Here is a 21,988-nt window from a genome sequence, read left to right on the forward strand (position 1 = left end):
ATTCTCCCACAGTTGACCCTTTGTCACATCTTCATACTGCACAAATTAACTTTTGTGATGCTGGTCATATAAATTCTGCACCATTAATCATTTTTAGTCTAGGAACATAACCTCCAGATTGCAGAGGAACTACTACTACTGAAAAATTACTCTTATTTTCTCAGCCTTTGGGGGACAAAAAATGTGTAATAAGGGCTGATTTATTCTGTGCTGGTGTATGATACAGCATCTTAAAAGAAACTGCCAAATATCTAATATAAATGAGTATTTATTTTCAACTTTCAGACCTCAATTTTAACCCCCCTCCCTCAACAAAAGCAAAACTATAAACCCACACATCAAGATCAAACGGACAATTTTCCAGACAAGTTTGATTCCAACTGTGTTAACACCCTCTTTTCTCCCATGTGTTGCTCCCCACCTCTAATTAACCAGCTGGAGAGAGTGTAAAAATGCTTCCCTCTCAACCCCAGAGAGGCTTGGGAAGGCTGTTAGTGCCCTGGACATGCTGTGTAACAAACTTTGTTTCCTCCTAGCAAACTGTAAAAATGTCAGTGTACGATGAGGTGTGTGCTGAGGGCATGCTTCACATGGGCTCTGTTTAGGACATGCCCTGTCTTTTCTTTTAATCTCAGGAAGTTATGAGGACAGCATTTCCATGCTGGCTTTTACAGATAGGGCAAACTGGTCCAGAGATTTCCCAGATCTTTTTATATAAAGGGTATGAACTTGTTCACGCTGCTTCATCTGTGAGAATCACAAATGAGCAGAAAGGTAATGGAACTTGCTGCATCCTGCTTTTACAAAGTTATTTTACTCCTACACATATATGGAAATGCCTTCATTTACTGAGGATGTCAGAGAGGAAAACAAAAAAAATATCCCCACATTTTATTGCTTTGCCTTATTCTGTATCTTCTAGCTTGTACTGTTTTATAGCTGTTCTTCCTCTAGTAGAGTTTTTGTTTACAGATATTACTATTGAGATATATATATATATATATATATATATATATATATAAACAACAAAAACCTTTATATCTGATAATGTGAAGATCTATCTCCTTTGTTGCTAATTTATAAACACACATAACAGTTTGTTTTTATAGAAGTATTTAACATTCTAAGTATTTTACCACAGATTGGAAAACAAAGATCTAGAATTGATCCATATTCCAGTTTTGTCAATGTCAGAAATTCATTATAGAGACTCCTGGTGATGGATAACACTGTAGTTACTTTGTTGTAAGACCAAATCTTCTTGCTTAGTTTTGCTTACTCTTTGTTTCTGTGTTGAGTCATTATGGCTATAGGAATGATTCACAACAACAAAGCAATATGGTAAAACCAGACATAGAGTGATCTCATCATGATTCTTAAGGTACTGGGAAACTATCCTGTTTGTTTTTCCCTGGCATCAGTTTTCCCCATTGTCTGACAATAACCAGCTAAATGTTTTGATAGTGCACTAAGCAGGTGTGTGAAATCAAAAGAAAGGTCACAGTGAAAAAGGCATCACTTTCCCAACTGGATACATTTCACTGTGATCTCTGACCTCTGCATTGGTGTCCTTTTGTTGCAGGCACTGCGTGTTTTGAGCTGTGATTACAAGATGGAAAATGAAACTAGAATGGTGGTTTGTGATCTTGGGAACCCCATGGTGGCCGGAGCAAACGTAAGGGAAAAGCAGATGTGTTTACTGAGTTTTATCTAATTGAATTTTAAAGGAGAACAAATGGAAATTTATTCATATACCAGAGTGTATCCCAATAAGCAGCACAAAAATCAAATTATTTACCTAGACAGGAACTTGTGGTGTAATAAGAGGCAGAGCTGTGCTTCTGTAAAATTAACAATTCGTTTTTCTAAAAGACTAATTGTGCTTGAACTTGGGATATATGTGACTCATAGAAAGTGAGAGTGACTCAATTTATCACTAGCATTTCATTAGAAGTTGCACTACTATAATGAGAATTCCAATCTATAATGTGATATTTCTCCCTTTTAGTATTCCCTCTACTTAAAATATATAGATATATGTATAGTAAATGACAATTTCTTCAGCCTGATTTTCATCTTGAGAATCATCTGGCATAAGGGTTATTTTACCAGTTTATATCACAATTTATATCAAGGAAAGTGTGTTTGGAATAAACTTTTGCTTTAAAGTTATTATTTTAATTCTAAAGATTTCCCTAAGACAACCTCTCATGAATCATACTACTGATGGAATGATGGTAGCCTTGTTTTTGGACAAAAGCAGAACTATGTAATATCTGATGATGAACACTAGATAAGGATAAATACAGGTTTGGAGATTTAAAAATTCCACAATTGTCATGCTTTGTCCTTATTTCATGACAAAAGAACCCAGGAAATCCCAGACATGTTAAATCCAGGAATGTTCAGCTGTGGATGCTCTTGCAGAGGAATTTAGTGTTTCTCATAAATTCATAAGTTCTATGAATATTTAACTAAAAGAAAATAATCCAAATATTGATACCTAGATTTAAAAAAAAACCTGTCCTAATAAAAATGAAGCAGTCAACACCATAAACATATATCAGGAACAAATAACAGCTTTTAATTGAAAACTACTCCTGTTTGAATTTCATAGTGGACCTGTGGATTTGCAAAGAAGCCAAAGCAAATTTCTTTAGTATTTTCAAAGTACCTACTAAGTTAAGGTTTATCCTATGGAAGACCAATATTGCAATGTCAGCCTCTCTATGGAGGGGGCCTTTCCTGGCCTCTTTTAATCATGGAGCAGTTCATGTCTGACCCTTGGCAGAAGAACTAAATGGGTCATATCCTTGGAGGTTGGGACTAGAATAGGTTTCTTTGAATCTTAGGGGTAGCCTCAGATCAGCCATAGAACTCTAGAAAGTGAAGGAGGGCAGATGTCTTATGCAGTCATCTCCTTGCATAGTCACAGGCAGTCCCAGAGATTCTTTGGGACTACAGGGAGGTGGGAAGCATTGAAAATTGAACTCTAGGGGATGGACCTCCTGGGAAGAGGAATCTTCCTGGTGAGGATCCTTCTCCATTGAACTACTTTGAACTAGAAGTCTGAAGAGATTACTATAAACTTTTTCTGAGAAGGACATAGACAAGAAGGCCAAAAGATTTTGTAGGTTTTATTTTATTCTACTTAATGAAAATCCAAAAAAGTAAAAGTAATGGAAAACATTTCTGAGGAATGGAATTTTCATAGTGGGATGATGGGATGCAATAATGGGCCAAAGCATGAGACAAATTCCAATTCAAGGCAAATAATTTCTTGTATTGAGAAGGCAGCAATTTTACTTATCTGCTAGTAGTTTCCAGGTTAGTCTCAAGGCAGAAGGAAATTCTCAAAATACAGACTGAAGTGGACAAGAATATTGTGGGTGACTGGGATGTGGTGGGACAGGAAAGCATGAAACCCCTTGGGCTGAAAAAGAAAAGGAAGACCAAACACAAGAGATATTATCTTGTATACCAAGAAGGAAATCTTTGCAGTTTGCACATTGTCATAAGCATAAGCGATGGAAATGTCTGAGTGTAGAGGCGTTAGACTATGGACCCTCATATTCCTCCCTCTGAATCTAAAGCCCTGTTTCCACATCATCCTTCACCCAAAATGCTAGCAGTGTGAAGACTTCAGGAATGCCTTTGGTGGCCACTAAAACATTACTACTCTCACCTGTGTCTTTATGAATTTTCACAGCATAATCAATCTTTCTTTTCTTCAGAATCAGATCTAGGACTGCTGTAAGTGCCATTACCAGATACTGCTAAGAAAACTACTTCATAAAAAGAGAAATAGAAAGAAGAATAAAACTGCAGGATTCATAATGTATCCAAGGGTTTTCTACTTTATAACAAAATAATCCAGCCTTTTAAAATTGAGGCCTACTAAGGCAGAGCATTACAAAGCCAGATGGCAACATTGTTTGATGAGAGTAAATGAAATATTAAATCCTAAATTTATCTTTGAAGCCAGCTCTCCTGGAAGCTCACTAAAGGTGAAAGGACTTGTGTTTTTCAGTCCGAACATATTTGTGATGGCAAATGTACTTCCAACAACAAAATACCAGCCCTTTGTACAAATTGCATAAATCTCAAAAGGTTGCTCTGATCCATTTCCAGTTTTGCAAAACAATTCTGCTCTGGCAGGAGATCAGTTATTCTCAAAATACTCAGTCAGAAAGGGACTCTTTGTGGAAGTTGTGAGTGGGAAGGAAGGGTTAGGTCAAAATTGAACATTCCTAAAACTCTTTAACTGTTGAGTCACCTTAATGACTTGCCAGCACCCTGAAATGCTGGAATTCTTGAGCTCTTGAAGATCAGCTTCTAAGCATGAGGGTTATGTTGGGACTTTGTAATATAATCCATGGGATATTACTGCAGCAGACTACAGAATTGTCTGACACTTCACATCTTCAAAATGCATTATGTCATCTGTGTCCTCAAATTTGTTTACTGGCCACAAAAAAATACTTCACCTTTTCAGTAATATCTTTGGAGTTAAAAAAGAAAAAAAAAATGAAAGAGTAAAAAATGGAGATAAAAATAATTTGTAAAAAAACCCTCAATGCCAGAGGCCAAGAATGCAACCTAAATGTCTGATAACATCTCACTGTCAAAGATTGCTCAACATACTTGGTTATGATGCTGAAATACATCAGAAGGACAAGCTTCCTAATGACTGTTCAGTAGCATTAGCAAGTGAGAAAATTCTAGTAGAAAAATCTGGAAGTTTATAGAAATTAATAGAAATAAGTTTAGAAGACTCGAGGCTTGGAAGGTGTTGCCTTTTTCTTGGGATGTACCATATTGATTCTTCAAGAGAGCCAGGTTTTATTTTCTTATCCACTGTAAAGCACTTCAAAAAAGGCTACACCTCTATCTCCCAGCATACTCCTAAATCCTATCAAACATAATAGATTAGAACTTATTAGTAATAGCAGAAATGTCATGTATTTCAAACATACATGATGTTGCAAACATGGAAATAATGCCATTTTCCTGAAACTAACTTTGCTTAAAAATTGTTAAGTAAAAAACAAACGATTCTGATAAAATTTATGTCCTAAAATAAGGATGTTGAGTAATTGCTAAATTATAGGTTCAAACAGGTTAAACTCCTTTGGCCTCACTGGGTTTTCAGCAAGGGCATGTGAGCATCTTTGCCCATTATTAGCAGCCATGTCAAGGGTTACTTAACATTAACAAAGCCATGTGACTATACAAAGACAACATCTGCAACTTATTAGAATTGTACAGTAGGAATGGTTTTAACTATTAAATAGGAGATTAAGCCTCAGGGGTGTAATAGATCATCAATACTGTAGTTCATGTCTGCTCTGTCTGATGAAAATTTTATCTTTGGTTCATCAAATCTTTTTTCTGCTATAAGTGGAAACAAATTTATTTAGACTAGTTAGTAAAAACAGTGAAAGATATTGTGAGTTAAATATTGGGAAATGTTTGTCTAAAAGACTGAAGAAAGTCATAATATTTTTAAAGTGGAATATCAAGAGTTGCTAATATGATCTCCAGAAAGTGAGTTTAAAATTAAAAAGAGTTTACATCTCTATTCTAAGTCAGCTATTCAACTCTTGGGTAATTTAATGAGCACTGTCTTTTTATCTGAAAGATTTTGCTTCAAAAAGGAGAGATTCAACTATGTGACTATGACATTAAGATAATCAGAATTCAAAGATTTGAACTCACCCTTTATGCCATTTATTATAGTATTCCTTCAGCATGAGTCAGCTGAAAGTAGTTGAAACATGTTAGGTAAGTTTTTTTCTGATGGATTATATTGCACTACTGCAAAAAAAGAAATAAGAGAATTCAATGAAAAAAAAAAAATTGGTGGAAAAAAAGGAATTACTTAAACATATTAAATGACACACACAGAGGAAATTTGCTCATCTTCAATAATATTGAATGTAAGTTGGTGTGTCCCATCCTGTTGTTGACAAGGTTTACTTAAATATTCTAAGGAAATTATGCCAAGCAGACAACTTTTTTTTTCTTCCCCCCACCATCCAATCTAGTCAGACATTGGCAGAAATGAGGGAATGATGTCCTCATTTCCTGATGCCTTTTGATGAATTTCTCACTAAGATTGTTCCTTCACATGGAGAACATACCTGTGTGTTGCCATCTTTTTTTTAAAAATGGAAGTATAATGTGCAGTTATCCTGCAAAAACTTCAGACCAGATGGAAGGTAAAGGAGAAGTGAGAAGTTGTAGGAATTGCAAAATTCCCATTTTGAAAATTACCAGATTTAAAACATGCAGTTGAAATAATTAAAAAGAATAATTTAACGGTGCAGTAGAATTTAATCAATTTAACATTGAGGGCAGACAGCATCTCCTGTTCCTCACCTGTTACTCACTGGGGCTGTAAATAAGTCCAACAAAAGGCTTGCAGAGACCCCACCATGGGCTATTGTATATTCCTTCTCTAGTTAGCCCTTCTCTCTTCTGAATAAACTTGATCTGCTTATGCCTGCTGTTTTTGCAAAGCAAATGGAAAGTGTCAAAGGAAGGAAGCCAGGTCTGCTTAAATGCAAGGCATTACCTCCTTCAGTTTTGGGAACTGTGTGTTTTACTCTCTCCTCTGATCAGTCACTCCAAGTTGTGGCAAATTGAACTGCAAATATAACTCTGAAGCTGTATTTCTCTTAACAAAACTACAGTGGAAAAAAAATATGAAACTAAAAGTGAAGTAAAACTGCTGCTAATTTAGCCTCAGGTTCTCAGTCAGCCTACAACACCTAAAGCATGCATCACAGGTGCAGAGACAATGCAGGGACCAGGAAGCCCTGCAGACCTGGACAATGACGTGCATGGATGGAGGCAGGGATGAGAGCTGCCAGACAACTGTTATTGTCTTCTGGCTTGGCTTGGCAAAGCAAAGACTGTCTGGATGAAGAAGGGCCCACTGCTGTGTTCGTGGGAGTGTGCTTCTCTATTCCTCTGATCTTTCTTCTCTCCAGCCAAGTTTTCCATCTGGTGACATACACAGGCAGGATGGTATTTTTTGCTGAGAACAACTAGGTGATGTTTTTTCATACTAATTTTAAAAAATGACAGTATCTATTGTAAGTCTGTGAAATGCAATGTTGAACAGTACTGCTTTATTGATCTGGAGAGATCAACTGTTTCAAGTAATCTGTTGTTTTGTTTTAGTTCTCCACAGGCATTCGATTTTCTGTCCAGCATTTTGAAAACGCAGATTTCAGCATCAATTTTGAGCTGCAAATAAAAAGGTTTGATATTTTATCAAGAGAATGATTTCTTAAATTACAAAATCCTATTGATATATGAAGTTTATTATATAATAAGGTCCTTCTTGAGTATCAGTAATTATTTCAATGGCTTTCCAATGATAGCGTATGTCCGGAGGATTGTTGAGCCATGTTAGCTGTTATGAAAATCAATCTAGTCTTAATTCTTTACAATTCAGGTTAACCCATTTTGGTCACTCATCCAAGGATCTTCTACAGATTTGCCAAATTTGAACTTTATTTTCTACTTCATAATTAATAAACAGTAATCCCTTTGTAACAAAGCTGAATATGTATAAATTTATCGTGATCTGAATTAAACCAGACATGCTTCTTCTTCACAAAAATTTAGAAAATAAAAGAAGATAAAATCTGCTCAGCAGATTTACTGGCATGGAGAGAACTGTTTCAGTTTGATGCAGGTGAACCTTTGTAATTTTTCCATTAGATTCTTCCCCATTTGTGGGCCTCACATATTAATACTGTAGAATCTCTTGTTTTATACTGAGCAGTACTTCTTCCACAGGGATAAAAAAGCACAGAGTGGGCTGGGTTAGGGTAAAAGCAAAAACAAACCTGGGACATTTTCAGTAGGTGGCAGGGCTGCTGTTCCATCTGTCCTCATGCACTGGAGTTCTGTATGGGGCCCTCTCTGCCCCACACACAGAGACTTAATTGCTAATGTCTGGCCTTTAATGAGGGCCTTGATCATGTTCATTATGGTAAATAACTGAGACATTTAAAATGTTTAAGTCATGTCTCCATAATGTAACCTTTGAAAGGAAAAGACGTGCAGAAACTCAGGAAGGGCATAGCAATGCCACAGAAGTGCATTAGGCACCTGGTCAGGCCTCAGCCCTCTCCCTGGAATCTGGATGGGGATCATGCAAACCTGAACATGAGCTCCTCTGGGGAAAGACACAATATTTACCATGTAGGTTCCCTGTCTATGCCACTCTTAATTTCTTAATGCAAGCAATAGTTTGAAATGGTTGTCCAAGACTCATGTCACTACCCTTTTCATGCTGTGAAACTGGGGAGGTACAGAGCTTTTGGAGTAGTTAATTTGTCTAGATAAATAAAGTTGAATGTAGGTAACGGTCTTAAGAAAATGACAAGAATTTCCTGAGGAATAAGAATGCAGGACTCAATTTACTTTCACCTGGAGGGGCGTGCAGTACACCTAAAACCAACTGCCCCAGGGGTGGAAGCACAGTCTCCCCATCTGCCATAAACTGTTCCAAACTGCACTGTTGTCTCCTGAACTCCAGCAGATAACAACATGCTTCCTCCATGAGTGTGACTCACTAAAATGTAAAGGAAGAAAATGTGTTGGCTACAAACTGGTATGAAAATGCTGAAGAGCACAGCTATTAGAAAAAAAAAAAAAAAAAAAAAAAAAAAAAGGAAAGAGTGAAAGAGGAAAAAAGTAAAATTTCTTTCATAGGGAATATACCCTACAGTTAAAACACTGCTTTGTACATTCACATGCAGCAGGACAGTTTGTGTGTTTCTATGTTTTTAGTGAACAGGTAAAACTATCCTAAAAGAAAAGGGAAGCAGAATTCCATGAGGAAAAAAGAGGAAATTGCCTAAATGGAGGCAAGAAGACATCTGAATTTGAGTCCTTCTTTAATTTGTTCGGAAGAGTGAACTTCTGTTTGCTTCAAAACATCAAGTGGAAAATAAGTACTTTCATTTGCAAGACTGAAGTTCATTACTTATAAGAAACAAGCTTGAGGCTGAGTAGTGTCTTGAAATCTGATTCCTTTTCTGTTGTGGATGTTGCTATGCAATTACGTGCCCCTTAGAGAGAGAGATGTCTTGGCAGTCTTATTTAAACTATTTTCTTCTCTAAAAAATGCTGTAAAGCATGAACAAGGTTTGAATACCAGATAGATATGATCAAAATCTGTATTTCAACTCTATGGAAAGTAGGATGAATATGCAAATTGGAGAGCAGCTTGTTCTAACAAAGTAGTGATATAGTAATTTTTACACTTTAAACTATTTTTGTACATTTATACTCAAAACAATGGCTATAGAGGATTACATAAAAGTTCAAATAATGTTTGATGAGAATCTGCATTTGTTTACAAACAAATTAGAGCTGCTCTTAATTTTTGCAATCTGTAACCAGAAAGCCTGGATCAAAGCAGTGTTGCTCTGTACTCCTCAGGAGTCAGTCACTGGGAATGCTGACCTCCTCTGAATGTTTCCAGTTGACTGATGCTACCCAGATGTGATAACAGCAAACTGGGACAGCAATAGAAATTTAATGTTCATGGATAAAGAAAGACCACACTTGATTGAAAAAAAAAAAATCCATATTTAGTGTTGTTAATTCCATAATTAAATAAATTCTAATTCTGTAATTACTTCACTCTCATCGTGAATTTGAACCTGCAAACCTTTCTTTATGTGAATGGGCTATTATCACAGGAGTGGTCTTTTGAAGTAAGAAAAACTACCTTTATTATTAAGGATTTGAAATAAGAAAAGACAATAAGATGAGTGAGAGCCCTAGATTTTAAACACAGAGATCTGTTTTCATTTCTAAGTGGTTTTAAAACTCTAAACACTGGATGGAGGAGGGAAGAAAACAAGAAAATGACAGAAACAGCTGATCTTGGTTCTTTTTCCCCAAAGACTGTCATACAAAGTCACAAGTTTGGAGAGTAGCAAAAATAAATTTTATTCTAACAAAACCAGTGTTGTTGATTAACACTGCTTTCCTCCATTGCATGAAACAAACTTCTGTTACATAAAGATATTTTTATCTATACAAATAGCCAAATTGTACAAGAGAATTTACATTATATTCTCAGCCAAATAATTTTGTATCATCTTATTCATGATCACAGGATTCTTTAAAGGAAGCTTTAGTTGAAGATATTTTTAAATATGTGATGAGCTCAAATAATAACCGACTTACATAGCAGTGTCCTACAAGACTGAAGAGTGGCAATAGAAATCCCATTGTGTGATATGTCCAGTGGGCCTGTTTATTGAGTGATATGATAATCTAAAGTTCTGATATCTTTTATTTACATATTTTTTCCAGTTCTAACAAGATAAATCCCACCAGCAACTTAGTGAACCTCCATATCAACATCAGTGCTGTGGCTCAAGTACAGATCAGAGGGTAAGTATTCAATCATCTCAACTCATTACAATAACTACTTTTTTACAGAATCTTGATAATGATAATCCCATGTAGTGAATCTTTTGGCATATTGTAAACCCAAATGCCTTATCCACCCAGGACACATGGATCTCACCCCTGCAAGCTTTGCAGGATGGAGTTACTACAAACTTAGTGAGTGTCTGTGCAAAGACAGCAACCTAAAGAATCTCACACTGCCATAACACCAGTCAGAGCTAACATTTTTTTGGCCATTCAAATTGTGCATGGATGTTACTAATATAAAATGCCTGCTCATATGTGTAGGTCTTCTTGTGCAACCACTTGGACACTTAATGCTGAATATCAAACAGAATCTGCTGCTTTTATGGGTGGAAATGTAAAACATATTATGGCAGGGCATGTACTAATAGAGAGTAGAGTGAGGCCTTTGGAGAAAGGATGAATAAGAAATGAGTTATGATAAACTGTTCAATGACACAAAGTATACCAAAATGAAACAAGCAGAGATGATATTTTCTATCTCTGTTTTCATATATAGCTTAGTTTTTGAAATTCTAAAATGCAGTTAGGTGATAATTGCCAGTTGAATGTGTGCCAGCCCTGCACCTATATGGCCAAGAAGGGCAATGGCATCCTGGCTTGTATCAGACATAATGTGGCCAGCAGGCATTGATCAACCCTCTGTACTTGGCACTGGTGAGGCCATACCTCCAATACTGGGGTCATTTTTGCACCCCTCACTACGAGAAGGACATTGAGGTACTGGGGCTAGTCCAGCACAGAGCCACAAAGCTGGTGAAGGGCCTGGAGCAGCTGAGAGAACAATTAACTCTACAATTAACTGGAAGGAGTTGTAGTGTGCTGGGAATCAGTCTCCTCTCCCAGGCAGCGACAGGACAAGATGAAATGGCCTCTAGTGGCAGACTCCTATTCTGGCATCCTGGAGGAAGTCAAGAAGATGTCTTTAAAGCAAATAATTGCCCCAATGCTTTTTGTCTGAGATATTAGATTTCCTACATCTCCTATTAAGAAACTAGAACTCAAAAAAACCCTTTACCATTCTCAGCTCTGCAAAGGTTGAACAGGAGCTGCAAAGGCCCAGATTCACTTCCACAGTAGGGCTGTGAGGCTTGGCTGATGCAAGAGGAGTAGATGCCCCTTATGTGATGCACCTCAAGGGGCTGTCTTAGATGAAAACAAATAAAAATGCTTTTATTTATGGGGTTTTTAATTTATAAAAATATATTATTGTCATTTCTGAGACAATATGACTACCTAGTGTGGGCAATAAATCAAATAATATTACAGATCACAGTGAACATTTTTTCTCTGCTAATATTCAGTTTATCTGCACTAGTCTGGTCTAATATTCAGTCTAAATCAGAGAGATTTTTGAAGGATTTTTCATCATATTTTGTGACTGTATTCCAGGCTAAGAAGACCCTAAAACTAAGTCAGGTGTGAAAAAAAGGCTGGGACTCAAAGACTTTGTGGATATATGTTAATTATTTTGTTTCTGAAAAGGAGCACTTGAAAGACAGCATGTTTAATAAGAACAGAAGGGAGAATATATTTTCTGTAGCTAGTGGTGATCTAAGGAAATGAGTTGGACAGAAAGGGAGGTGAAAAATATAAAAGGTTTAATAAAGAAGTAGAGACTAAGGGAAAAAGAATTAAAGGTGCTATTTAATGGGCTACAGATGTGTGAGAAAGTGTTGGGAGCCAGTGGCTGCTAGGTGTTGCATGGGTGAACACCCAGGCTAAGGACTGTCTGGAGTTTTAGACTGGAACAATTAGGCTACATATACAGGAGTTCCCACTAAGGTTTGCTTCCAGTGCTGTGGATTCTATTTTTTTAGTGAAGTCTCTCCTGACTTTAATAAAAAAATATCACAAACTTTTTATTCTTTGCAGACTCTTTAGAAGCTTTGCCTTCATCATGCTTTTTCTGTGCTATAGTGTGTTCTTTTTAATGAAATGTTCTTTAACAGGTAAATAGATAGACTAAAAAATTACCACAAAATCCTCAGTTCTTATGAACTTGGTGATAAGTGCAAAAAGTTGCTTGAATTGCTGACTGCAGTTCTAAGAAATATGTTATTAAATACAGAGGAATTACTTAATTGAATGACTTCCACTTTTTCTCCTCTTAAGTATTTTATTTTTCTTATTAGCTACGGCATTCCCAACAGCTTTGTTGACAGATTTTGCCAATTATTCAGAGATGCTGAAACATGTAATTTCAAGGGAATTGCTCACTATTTCCTAGATAAAAATAAAAGAGAGACTGTGTCCACATTTGGACTGGAAAATATCTTGCATTAGTTTCTTTACTTCTCTTCTGAGAGTTGCAGAGTGGAACTGGATGCATTGTACATTTTACTGAGGAAAAGTAAGTAGTTATGAAATTGTGCACATGCATATATATGCAGATATACTTGCACAGTGGAACCATATAAATACTTCTGTGAGAAAGGAAGAAACCTTCTTCAATATCCTCTTTAAAAGAAAATTAACATAACTCCTTAGATAGTTCAATAAGCAGTTGCTTTGATAACTGAGATTTGATTATTCTGCTTGCCTTTTTTAGTCTATAAAAATGTAGCACTTTCAGTATTGTCATTGTTATCTCCCACTGCTGAAAAAGCACTAGAAGAATGAGAGATTCAGGAAGGAAGGAATTTGGATTGAGAGGATTTGGAACTGGCTGAATTTTTATTGTATATCCCCATATAAACCTTTTCTGTGGGCCATACTTTGTTTATTGTATTTTTCAGTGCTCTTGTTTCATGATAATTGTCATCTAAAAGTCTGGGAAAAATCTTTGTCTAATAAATCATTCAAATACTAAAAATATTCTTAATTAAATGCAAAATAAAATGGTGAAAAGAGTGGATTTGTTTTTCATTTGACTTAATTCTACTACTTTAAGTCAATAGCAGAAGTCCTCAAAATAGCTGTAAATTCTTTTAAAATAAATGTTCTTACATACATAATTTTATTGTCTAAATTTATACTTTGCATTTTTTTAATTCTGTGGATAAGAGGACTGCCCTGGCAGTGCAATAGAAAACACTGAGTTTTGAAACCTCATGTCTTTTTGTTTCTGTATGGTTTCTGATTTGCAGTTTTTCTGTGGTAGTTTTAGAGTCTATGTGTCTTGGCTTTTGTAACAACACACTGAAATTCCTATTCTCCAATAGCAATCAATAATTAAAATTCATGTTGGAAACAAGATGATTTGTAAAACTTAGGCTAAGTACCTAATCAGAAATTACTTTTTAAATGAATATGTTGAATTTCTTTTATTATTAGGGTTGGCTTGTGAATTTGTCCTCTGGCATACTTGTTAATACAAACTTGTTAGTACATTTTGAAGTCTGAGGAAGTATTAAGAGTTAGCAGGATAATCCAGAATACCCAAATTTCACAAAGAATTTTACTTTAGCTGGATGGTATTAAGCTGTTCTCTGGAATTTCTTGCTGCTTTAAGAAGCTTTTGAGAAGCTGTATACTGTAGAAATTTTCTTTCAGATATTTAATTTATTTTATATGACAGAAGAGCTGTAATCAAAAATGGTTTGTTTCTTCCAATAGTATTTTTTCAGCATTTACAAAACCATGCAATCTTTTCTTCAAAGGGAAATCTGCAGAAGGGCCACTGCAAAGTGATTAACATCTGTACCTAGAAGTCCATGCTATTCAAATTTTACATTCTAAAAAATAAATGATTGTTTTTTAACAGTTTTCTGATAGCAAAATTCCAGCTTTGGCAGAACCAACATTGAAATTTTATGAATTTTCTTTCAGCTAAAGACTCCATAAACCAGCAAAACTGAGTGAGAGTTGATCCTGGGAAAGAAAGGGTAATACCATTTTAGCACCAAGAGCTACATGCAGTTCTTGTAGGTGACAATATCTGTGCCAGAACTGACCTATCATGCTAAAATAAATTCTTGGCATCTGATTTCCCAACTTCTGAACACCTGAGTGAGGTTTAGTTGGCATCTGAAGGGGATCAGTACAATGAAATTCCAATTTTTATGGGAAAAAAAATGTTTGTGATTCAAATAAAAATGTTAACAGAAGATTACTTTCTTAAGGTCAGATAGAGAAGAAAAGAAAAACAAAAAAGCACTGGAAAGATGTCAAATATTAAATCACAGTTTTCTCTGTTTATGTTTTATTTATATGTTGCAAGTTGCAGCAATATTTCAGGGAATGCTTTAACTGCTACTTTGTTCACAAAGCAGTTGGAAATCCTGGAGCAGTCTTTCAAACTCTAGTCCTGAATTCTGTTTCTCAGTACACCAATTTCCATTATGACTTTATGGAAGTTGCAGTATCTCAGTTTCCCATCTGTAAGATGAGATAGGCTACTTTGCAAGGTTTTTTAAAGGCATAATAACAGATGTTATAGAAATTTACAGTCAGAACAGTTGAAGAAATATCTAAAATTGTATTATAGGGAAGAAAGATGCATAGCATTAAACAACCTATGGGCTTTAAATGGAAATAGAAAAAGACATTTATTTACTTTACTTTTGTGGATAATGTATTCAGGTAACTTATCAGTTAGAATGATATAAATGCCCAACAGATTGGATTCCTCTCTCCAAACAGAGCTACACCTTTGCCTGGAAAAGACAATCCATCCCAGGAAGTATGACACTAAATGGGCACCCTCAGTTGTTTGCAAGGATTGGGTAGTATTTTATGGAGGCATTGTAGCACTCACCTCACCTAATTCTAATTAATGTGCCCAAATAACAAGTCTTTGAGGGCTCAGTTTTTTGCAGTGGTCATCATTTTTTTTCTAAAGCTAATGCAGTCAGTCACTAGTAACAGTTACTCTTTTAATCTGTTTTGTATATTACAGAGTGTCTCACCCCCCAACAATTATTTTGCCACTTCACAACTGGGAGCCCAAAGATGAACCTACAAAAGAAGAGGAAGTTGGTCCTTTAGTGGAACACATCTATGAGGTAAAAATTATGTATGTTGCCACAGGACCTCACACTGCCCCCACTGAATTCCTGATGAACTTGGTTATTGTCTTTATCTGTAGCTAGATAAAGCCACTAATGTAAATACTCTGACTTTAGCATGAGACCCGAATTTAATCTGGGAATTCACAACCCCAATATCTGTTCATGTGAGTGAAGGAGATATTACTTTATGCTAGGAGTCTGTCTTAGATATTTAAAGGATTTATAAACATTTTGGGTGTTTGACAAGAGTTAAAAACAGTCCTTAAATGTTCTTTATAATCAATGTCAAATATCTTCTCATTAGAAACTGTGCATGCTGTGCGTTGGAAAAAGTGTTTTCTATGGCATTTAGCTAACTGAAAAAAAATGATGAAGACATACATGTAACTTTTTACCTCAGAAAATGTTCTGTTGAAAATAACTATTAATGTTTGAAGTACACATATTTTTACCTTGTATTTTGTTGTTTTTTTCCTATGGATGATTCATCAGTTAAAAGAGTTAAGCTTAGAAAAAGGGCATTGAGTAAACTACATGGAATAGAAGCCATCCTTAGAATCTGATGGGTGGCCTTTATTCTAGAGGGTAAAACAGAGAGCTTCATATATGGGTATAATTCACAAACTAGCACTCAAGAAAATATAAGCAACTGGGCTAATCAGCAGTGTAAAATTACAATTTGCATGTCATACTAAAGTGTAATGAGTACAACTGTAAAATACAAATTATTTGTGAATTTCTCATCTTAGCACATTTCTCTAAACTGAAAAATACTTAACAAATCATCCTGTCTCAAGCATTTCTGGTGTTGTGAAACTGTATTTGTGACTTCAAGTATATTAAAATAATCACAGAGATTAGTTACAGTTACTAAGGAAACCACTTACATGGTTTATATCAGCAAAGCATCAAAGAGGCCAAGCAGTCTCCCAGAAGATGTAATATCGAAAGTTCATTTAGTTGTAATTAAAGATTATCAGTCACAAAAATTCTGCAAATTAAAAAAAAGGAGGCTCCCACATCTCTAGAAACTTTGTGTAAAGGTCCATGGTGTTCAGCTTCTTTAACTCTTCATGTCCTGTGACAACACATGTCCAGACTCCTGTTGTCATCAGTTATTTTCAAACTCTAAACTGATATAAAGAAACTATTTTAATAACCTAGATTTCTAAACTTTTATTATTTCTGTCTTTGCTTGTTTTCCCCAGAAAAAATAATGTCCTTGCATATTAATTTAGGAAAACTAGTTCCTTTACTTCTTTTGAGAAATTTAGATTGACATTTAAGAATACAGTTCTTAACCAAAGATGCTAGTTTAAGTTCTGTTTATTCTTGTGCTTTGAAATGTGATTCTTCTGTATTTTGAAGTTTTGGCTACTGTTTTCAAGTACAATCTGTTAAAGTTCAGTGTTCATATTTCTATGGGGTTTCTTTGCTAGTGTGTTTTGGGTTGGGATTTTTTTAATGCTTTTTTAGATAATTTCAACTCTTTATATGTAGGAGAAAATGGGAAAGGTGATGGGTTTCTTGAAAACAGACTCAGACAGAAAAGACTGTTTTCCAGATTTGCCATTGGCTTTGTGACTAACATGGAGAGGTTCTTCTCTCCTACCTGCCACAGATTCTTCATCAATAAAGTGATATTAATAATCTATACATCCTTCCCTAAATACTTCAAGGCTGTGTTCACTAACAATTTGAAAATATTTTAGTGGGTGTTGAGGTGGTTTTTTTGGTGTTTACTGACTTGGAAAGTACTGATCATATTTCTTCAACAGCTGCACAATATAGGACCAAGTGCCATCAACAATACAGTTCTCCATGTTGGTTGGCCTGTGTCCAATAGAGAAGAATTTCTTCTTTATATTCTTCACATTCAGACACATGGACCACTGCACTGTCAAACAAGCTCTCCTATTAATGCAATGCAAATAAAGGTAAGTATTTTATTTCCATCTCTTTCTGCATTTTGATTGGGCTTTTTTGCCTACACTTCACAATGAATGGAACTTTCTTGGTAATTTTGAACAGTCCAAGATCATTTTCCTGGGTAAGAAGCAAGATATAGATAGTCTATAACATTGCTAATGTGAGTGTTGTGTTGCTCAGTATGTATTTGGTTTCTGTACTCTTTATATGAGGAGAAGGGTGGGCTCAATCTAATCCCACTGTCAATGCTACCAACAGAGATGTTAAAAAGGGCCCTGTCCCAATCCCAGCCACTGAGGAACACCACACACACGCTGGTCTCCAAGTGGACATTAAGCCATTGACTAAAATTCCTTGAGTGTGGTCACACGGCCCATTTGTTATCCCCCTCTGTCAGATACAGATCTGTCTTTCCAGCACAGAGACCAGGATGTCATCTGGGACTGTGGCAGATGCTTTGTCTAGGTGCAGAGTAGTTGATGTTACTTGTTCTTCCCTTGTCCACCAACACTGTGACCCCACCATAGAGGGTCACCAAATCTTTCAGGCAAAATTGGCCTTCAGTGAAACCATATTGGTCGTCATCAGTCACCTCATTTACCACGTGCCTTTGCATAGTTTCCAGGAAGATCTGCTCCATGAGTGGGCTGGGCACAGAAGTTAGACTGACTGGTCTGTAGTTCTGCAGATTTTCCTTTTTCACCCTTTTCAGAAATGGGGGTAATGTTTCCCCTTTTCCAGTCAGTGAGAACTTCACCAGACTGCCACAGCTTTTCAGATATAGATAATGGCTTAGCCAGTTCATCTGCCAGTTCCCTCACATCCCATGGATGCATCACATCAAGTCTCATGGACATGTGCACCTCCAGGTACTTTAGATATTCTCAAATCTGACCTCCTACAGCAGGCAGTTCTTCATTCTCCCTTCTGTGATTTGGGCAGTATGCCTGGAGCATTCTCCAGTGAAGACTGAGAAAAAAAAGTCATTGAGTACCTCAGCCTTCTCAACATCCTGGGTAACCAGGTCTCCTTCAGGAGGGAATGTATATTTTCCTTCATCTTCCTTTGAGTATCCATAGGACCTTTTCATAGTGTTTTTAACATCCCTGGCTGCATTTAATTCTCTTAGGGCTTTAGCTTTCCTAACCCGATCCCTGGCTGTTCGGACAATTTCCTGTTTTAAGATCTGTGTTTGTGATGGCAGATCCCCTCTAAAGAGCTTGGTTTGGCTCAAAGTCAGAAGATTAAGCAAAACACAGCTCCACATATTATCCCATCAAAAACAAGGTATCCAATTTATTAAGCATGACTGATTCCAGACATTTCTGGAGTAAACAACAACACTTCTCAAGTTTAAGCAGTAGCCTGTTAAACATCTTTCAAGGAGAGCTGCATTCCAAGTGTTAAAAATGCTCTACATCTTTTGCATACCAGAAGGTGTTTGATATATTTGATGAAAGGACAGACAACTTTCTAGTGATGAGGAATGTTCACAACCTAAGGAGCTACAAGACAAGTCATTAGCTTAAACAGACAGAACTACAATATATACCTTAAAAGAGTGAGGAAAAATTGATGTCTACCAAATACTGTATGGCTAGAGTTTTGTGTTTCACCCAGGAAACCAAAGAGGTGTTGGAATTCTACCCTTTTTTTAGTTTCTTTAGAGAAATGAAAAGCAAATGAGTGATAGGGAACAAAAGATTGAAAATGTCTGTCCATTTTATACCCAAAGCACAGTAAAATTGGAGACAGGGAATTTTTTCTACATATCTTTTCTACCTAATTTTCACCTCTTTTTCAAAAGTGGTGAGGAGGAAGAAGCTTAGGTGCTACTTTTGTACTTGCAAGCTTAACTTCTCAAACTCACAGATAAGATCAGGTTGCAAGTATGTGAAAAGGAGTTCAGTGTCCTCCCACCTTAGCCACTGTGTTCTGTTTAAGGTTGAATTAAGAAGCTGGGTAGAATACTGCCACAGTACTTACTGACATTTTCAGGCAATGTATATATTCTTTTATTTATTTTTTTAGGTTTTTCTTCCTTTATCTGTTCAATAATGATTGCATCTGTTACATAAAAAGGACTAAATTCTTGTAAAGCTTGTGAGAAATTTCCTGTAATAATGGTCCATCTGTTGTGGCAGAATATAGCTTTAGATGCACAGTCATTATGGCAAGAAATTAAATACCCTTTCCTTATTTGAGTTTTTCAAAGCATTGAAGATCATGCATGCACAAATCAGGTTTCAAATATGTAATGCTTATCTATTGCTTCAGATGGCAAGAGGACACAGAGACAGGCTTCTTCAAGTTTCATATAAACAAGATGCTTAGCTCAAATTTCCAAATAAGGCTAAGGACATTAAATGCCTGACTTCTCTTGGATATCTGAGCCTACCTCTCTTAGGGCACTGAGGCATTTCCCCTTTGAAATTACTCAGATTGTTCTGTTTCAATCAAAGCAGTATATTGCTCTTCCCTGCTGAATTTCTTGTCTTGTAAAAACATTTTCTTTGAGCTGTTATTGTCTACTCCACAAAAATAAGTCATACCTGTGCACACATGGGAAGACTTGTTTAGGGACTTTTCTGTAACTTATCTTTCCATGTAGGCAGTGAGGAATGTGAAAGGATAATAAAATTATGAATCTTGAAAAAGGTGTAAAAAGTAGCAAAAGTACTTATCAAAGATACAGAAGGAATTCCGATGCCGAAGAACTCAGAACGCAGCACACTAGAACACATCAATCTAGCAAAGAGGTGATTATGCACAAATATGATCTTCAAAATGAGTAGTGGCAGGAAGAGTGTGGGTGTGGATTGACTGTTCTCTGCCTCTTCCTGCACAGGAACTAGAACATCTAATAAAGTCTGAAGAGCCAGATTCAAAACAAGCAAAAGGAAGTGATGGTTCATGTGGCAGGTCTCAGGTGTCTGAAACTTGTGGCCAAAGGGAAGTAGTCAGGGTTAAAAGTTTACATGATTCTAAGACGAAAGTAAACAAATTCCCAAAAGAGAAGTCCGGTGAAGATTAGTAAATGAACAAAAACTTCATACAGATAAGGAAGTCCCTGATCTGAAAACATTCGGAAGCTGAAAGTTATTAGAAGCTTGCCCCATTTTTACCTCCTCTTCCTAAAGTCAGCTGTGATGAGAAAATGGCTCAGTTAGATTGCCTTCTAGCTTGAGACAGTATTCCTGATGAATTGCTTTTTTCTTCCAGACTGATGGCAAAAAGCATTTTTATGAAACCTGTACCTATAAATAGCACTGTGGTGCAATATAGACACACGTGGCAGATTCTCAATAGCTGAGCACTGCAGTACCACGAGTGAGACATTTGTCAGGGAAACAGTGAAATAACAGCAAAAATCCACCACATATATAAAGTACATCCATGACTGGCAGGAGCTACCCCTTCCAGAGGCACTGTCTCCTCGTGCTGCAAAACTGTTATTGCTGTGTTAATGCTGTAGGGCTTGGTCTTGGGACAAATACCATCCAATGCAGTGCTCTTGAATGGTCACTAACTGCTCTTGTACAATTTTGTGTCTAATCTAGTAATATGGATAGAATGGAATGGAATAGAATAGAATAGAATAGAATAGAATAGAATAGAATAGAATAGAATAGAATAGAATAGAATAGAATAGAATAGAATAGAATAGAATAGAATAGAATAGAAGTAACATAAAATAATGTGTATAATCTTTGTGTAAAAAAGTCATCTTCCAGAGCATTTCTGATGGAGTTATACAATGCAGCAAAGGCTATTGACTGGCTAGAATATAAGAAAAGTGAAATGGAGTTTTGAAATAAGAAGTGGGGAACTGGAGAGGTCTGGAAACCTGCTCAAAGTAAAAATGCTTAGGAGAAGAAAGCAGTACAGTTATCCATGGGGAAGAAGCTGAAACAGTCCACTGTAGTTAAAGGGAGGGAGTGATCCTCTAAGATAAAGTATAGTGTGCTAAATGTGTGGCACATAAAATTGCTGCAGAGACAGTTGAGCAATTCCATGTGACCAGCTCAAGAAGGATAAAATAATATCTTTAACCTGGACATCTAGGCCACTGGAGAAATTCTGCTTTCAAATGGTTGCTGGAGACATGTGTTTTCTCTTAACCTCAGAGGGCTGTTTTTGGACATTTGCTGTAACAATTCACTACTAAGATGACACTCTAGGAGCTATGAAGAAAGAAAACTGTAAATATGAAAATCCTCTAGTATTCAAATGAATACTATATATGGATATCTATATGTAGATATATATCCATTGTGATCATATACTGAGAGCGTCTTTGCAGGCATATGACCATATTGTGGGTTTTTTAAAATTAATAAAGAAGTCTATATGATGGTGAATGAATTCTGGAATGAGAGTTTACATGTTGCCACATTGAGAGGGAAAGATTTACTAGCCACTTAGGGGTTCTCTTATTGCAAATAGACAATGCTAACCTCATGACGCAACAGAAAAAAGGAAAAAAGAAGATTTTTTTTTTTTCATGGGTTTTCAGCTGTTGATTATAGTATCTTTCACTTTGTAGGATGCTTCTGACTGAGATCTCAGACAACGTCAAATGTTTATTTTCTGTTTATAGCTTTATAATTTTAATCAGATAAATGACACAAATC

At 36.2% G+C, this 21,988-nt stretch overlaps 1 protein-coding gene across 2 annotated transcripts in view; it reads left to right on the plus strand.

The window, feature by feature from the left end:
- Window positions 1–21,988, plus strand: part of ITGA8 (integrin subunit alpha 8) — a 111,049-nt gene that overhangs the window by 60,000 nt on the left and 29,061 nt on the right. For both annotated transcript variants that reach the window (XM_079301705.1, XM_079301706.1), the window contains 5 exons: window positions 1,583–1,675; window positions 7,189–7,268; window positions 10,351–10,431; window positions 15,314–15,419; window positions 17,204–17,362. In XM_079301705.1, coding sequence (XP_079157831.1) covers window positions 1,583–1,675; window positions 7,189–7,268; window positions 10,351–10,431; window positions 15,314–15,419; window positions 17,204–17,362 — 519 coding nt within the window. The remainder of the gene's footprint in view (window positions 1–1,582; window positions 1,676–7,188; window positions 7,269–10,350; window positions 10,432–15,313; window positions 15,420–17,203; window positions 17,363–21,988) is intronic.

The sequence above is a fragment of the Erithacus rubecula genome (genome assembly GCF_903797595.1).
Source record: "Erithacus rubecula genome assembly, chromosome: 3".
Classification (NCBI taxonomy): Eukaryota; Metazoa; Chordata; class Aves; order Passeriformes; family Muscicapidae; genus Erithacus; species Erithacus rubecula.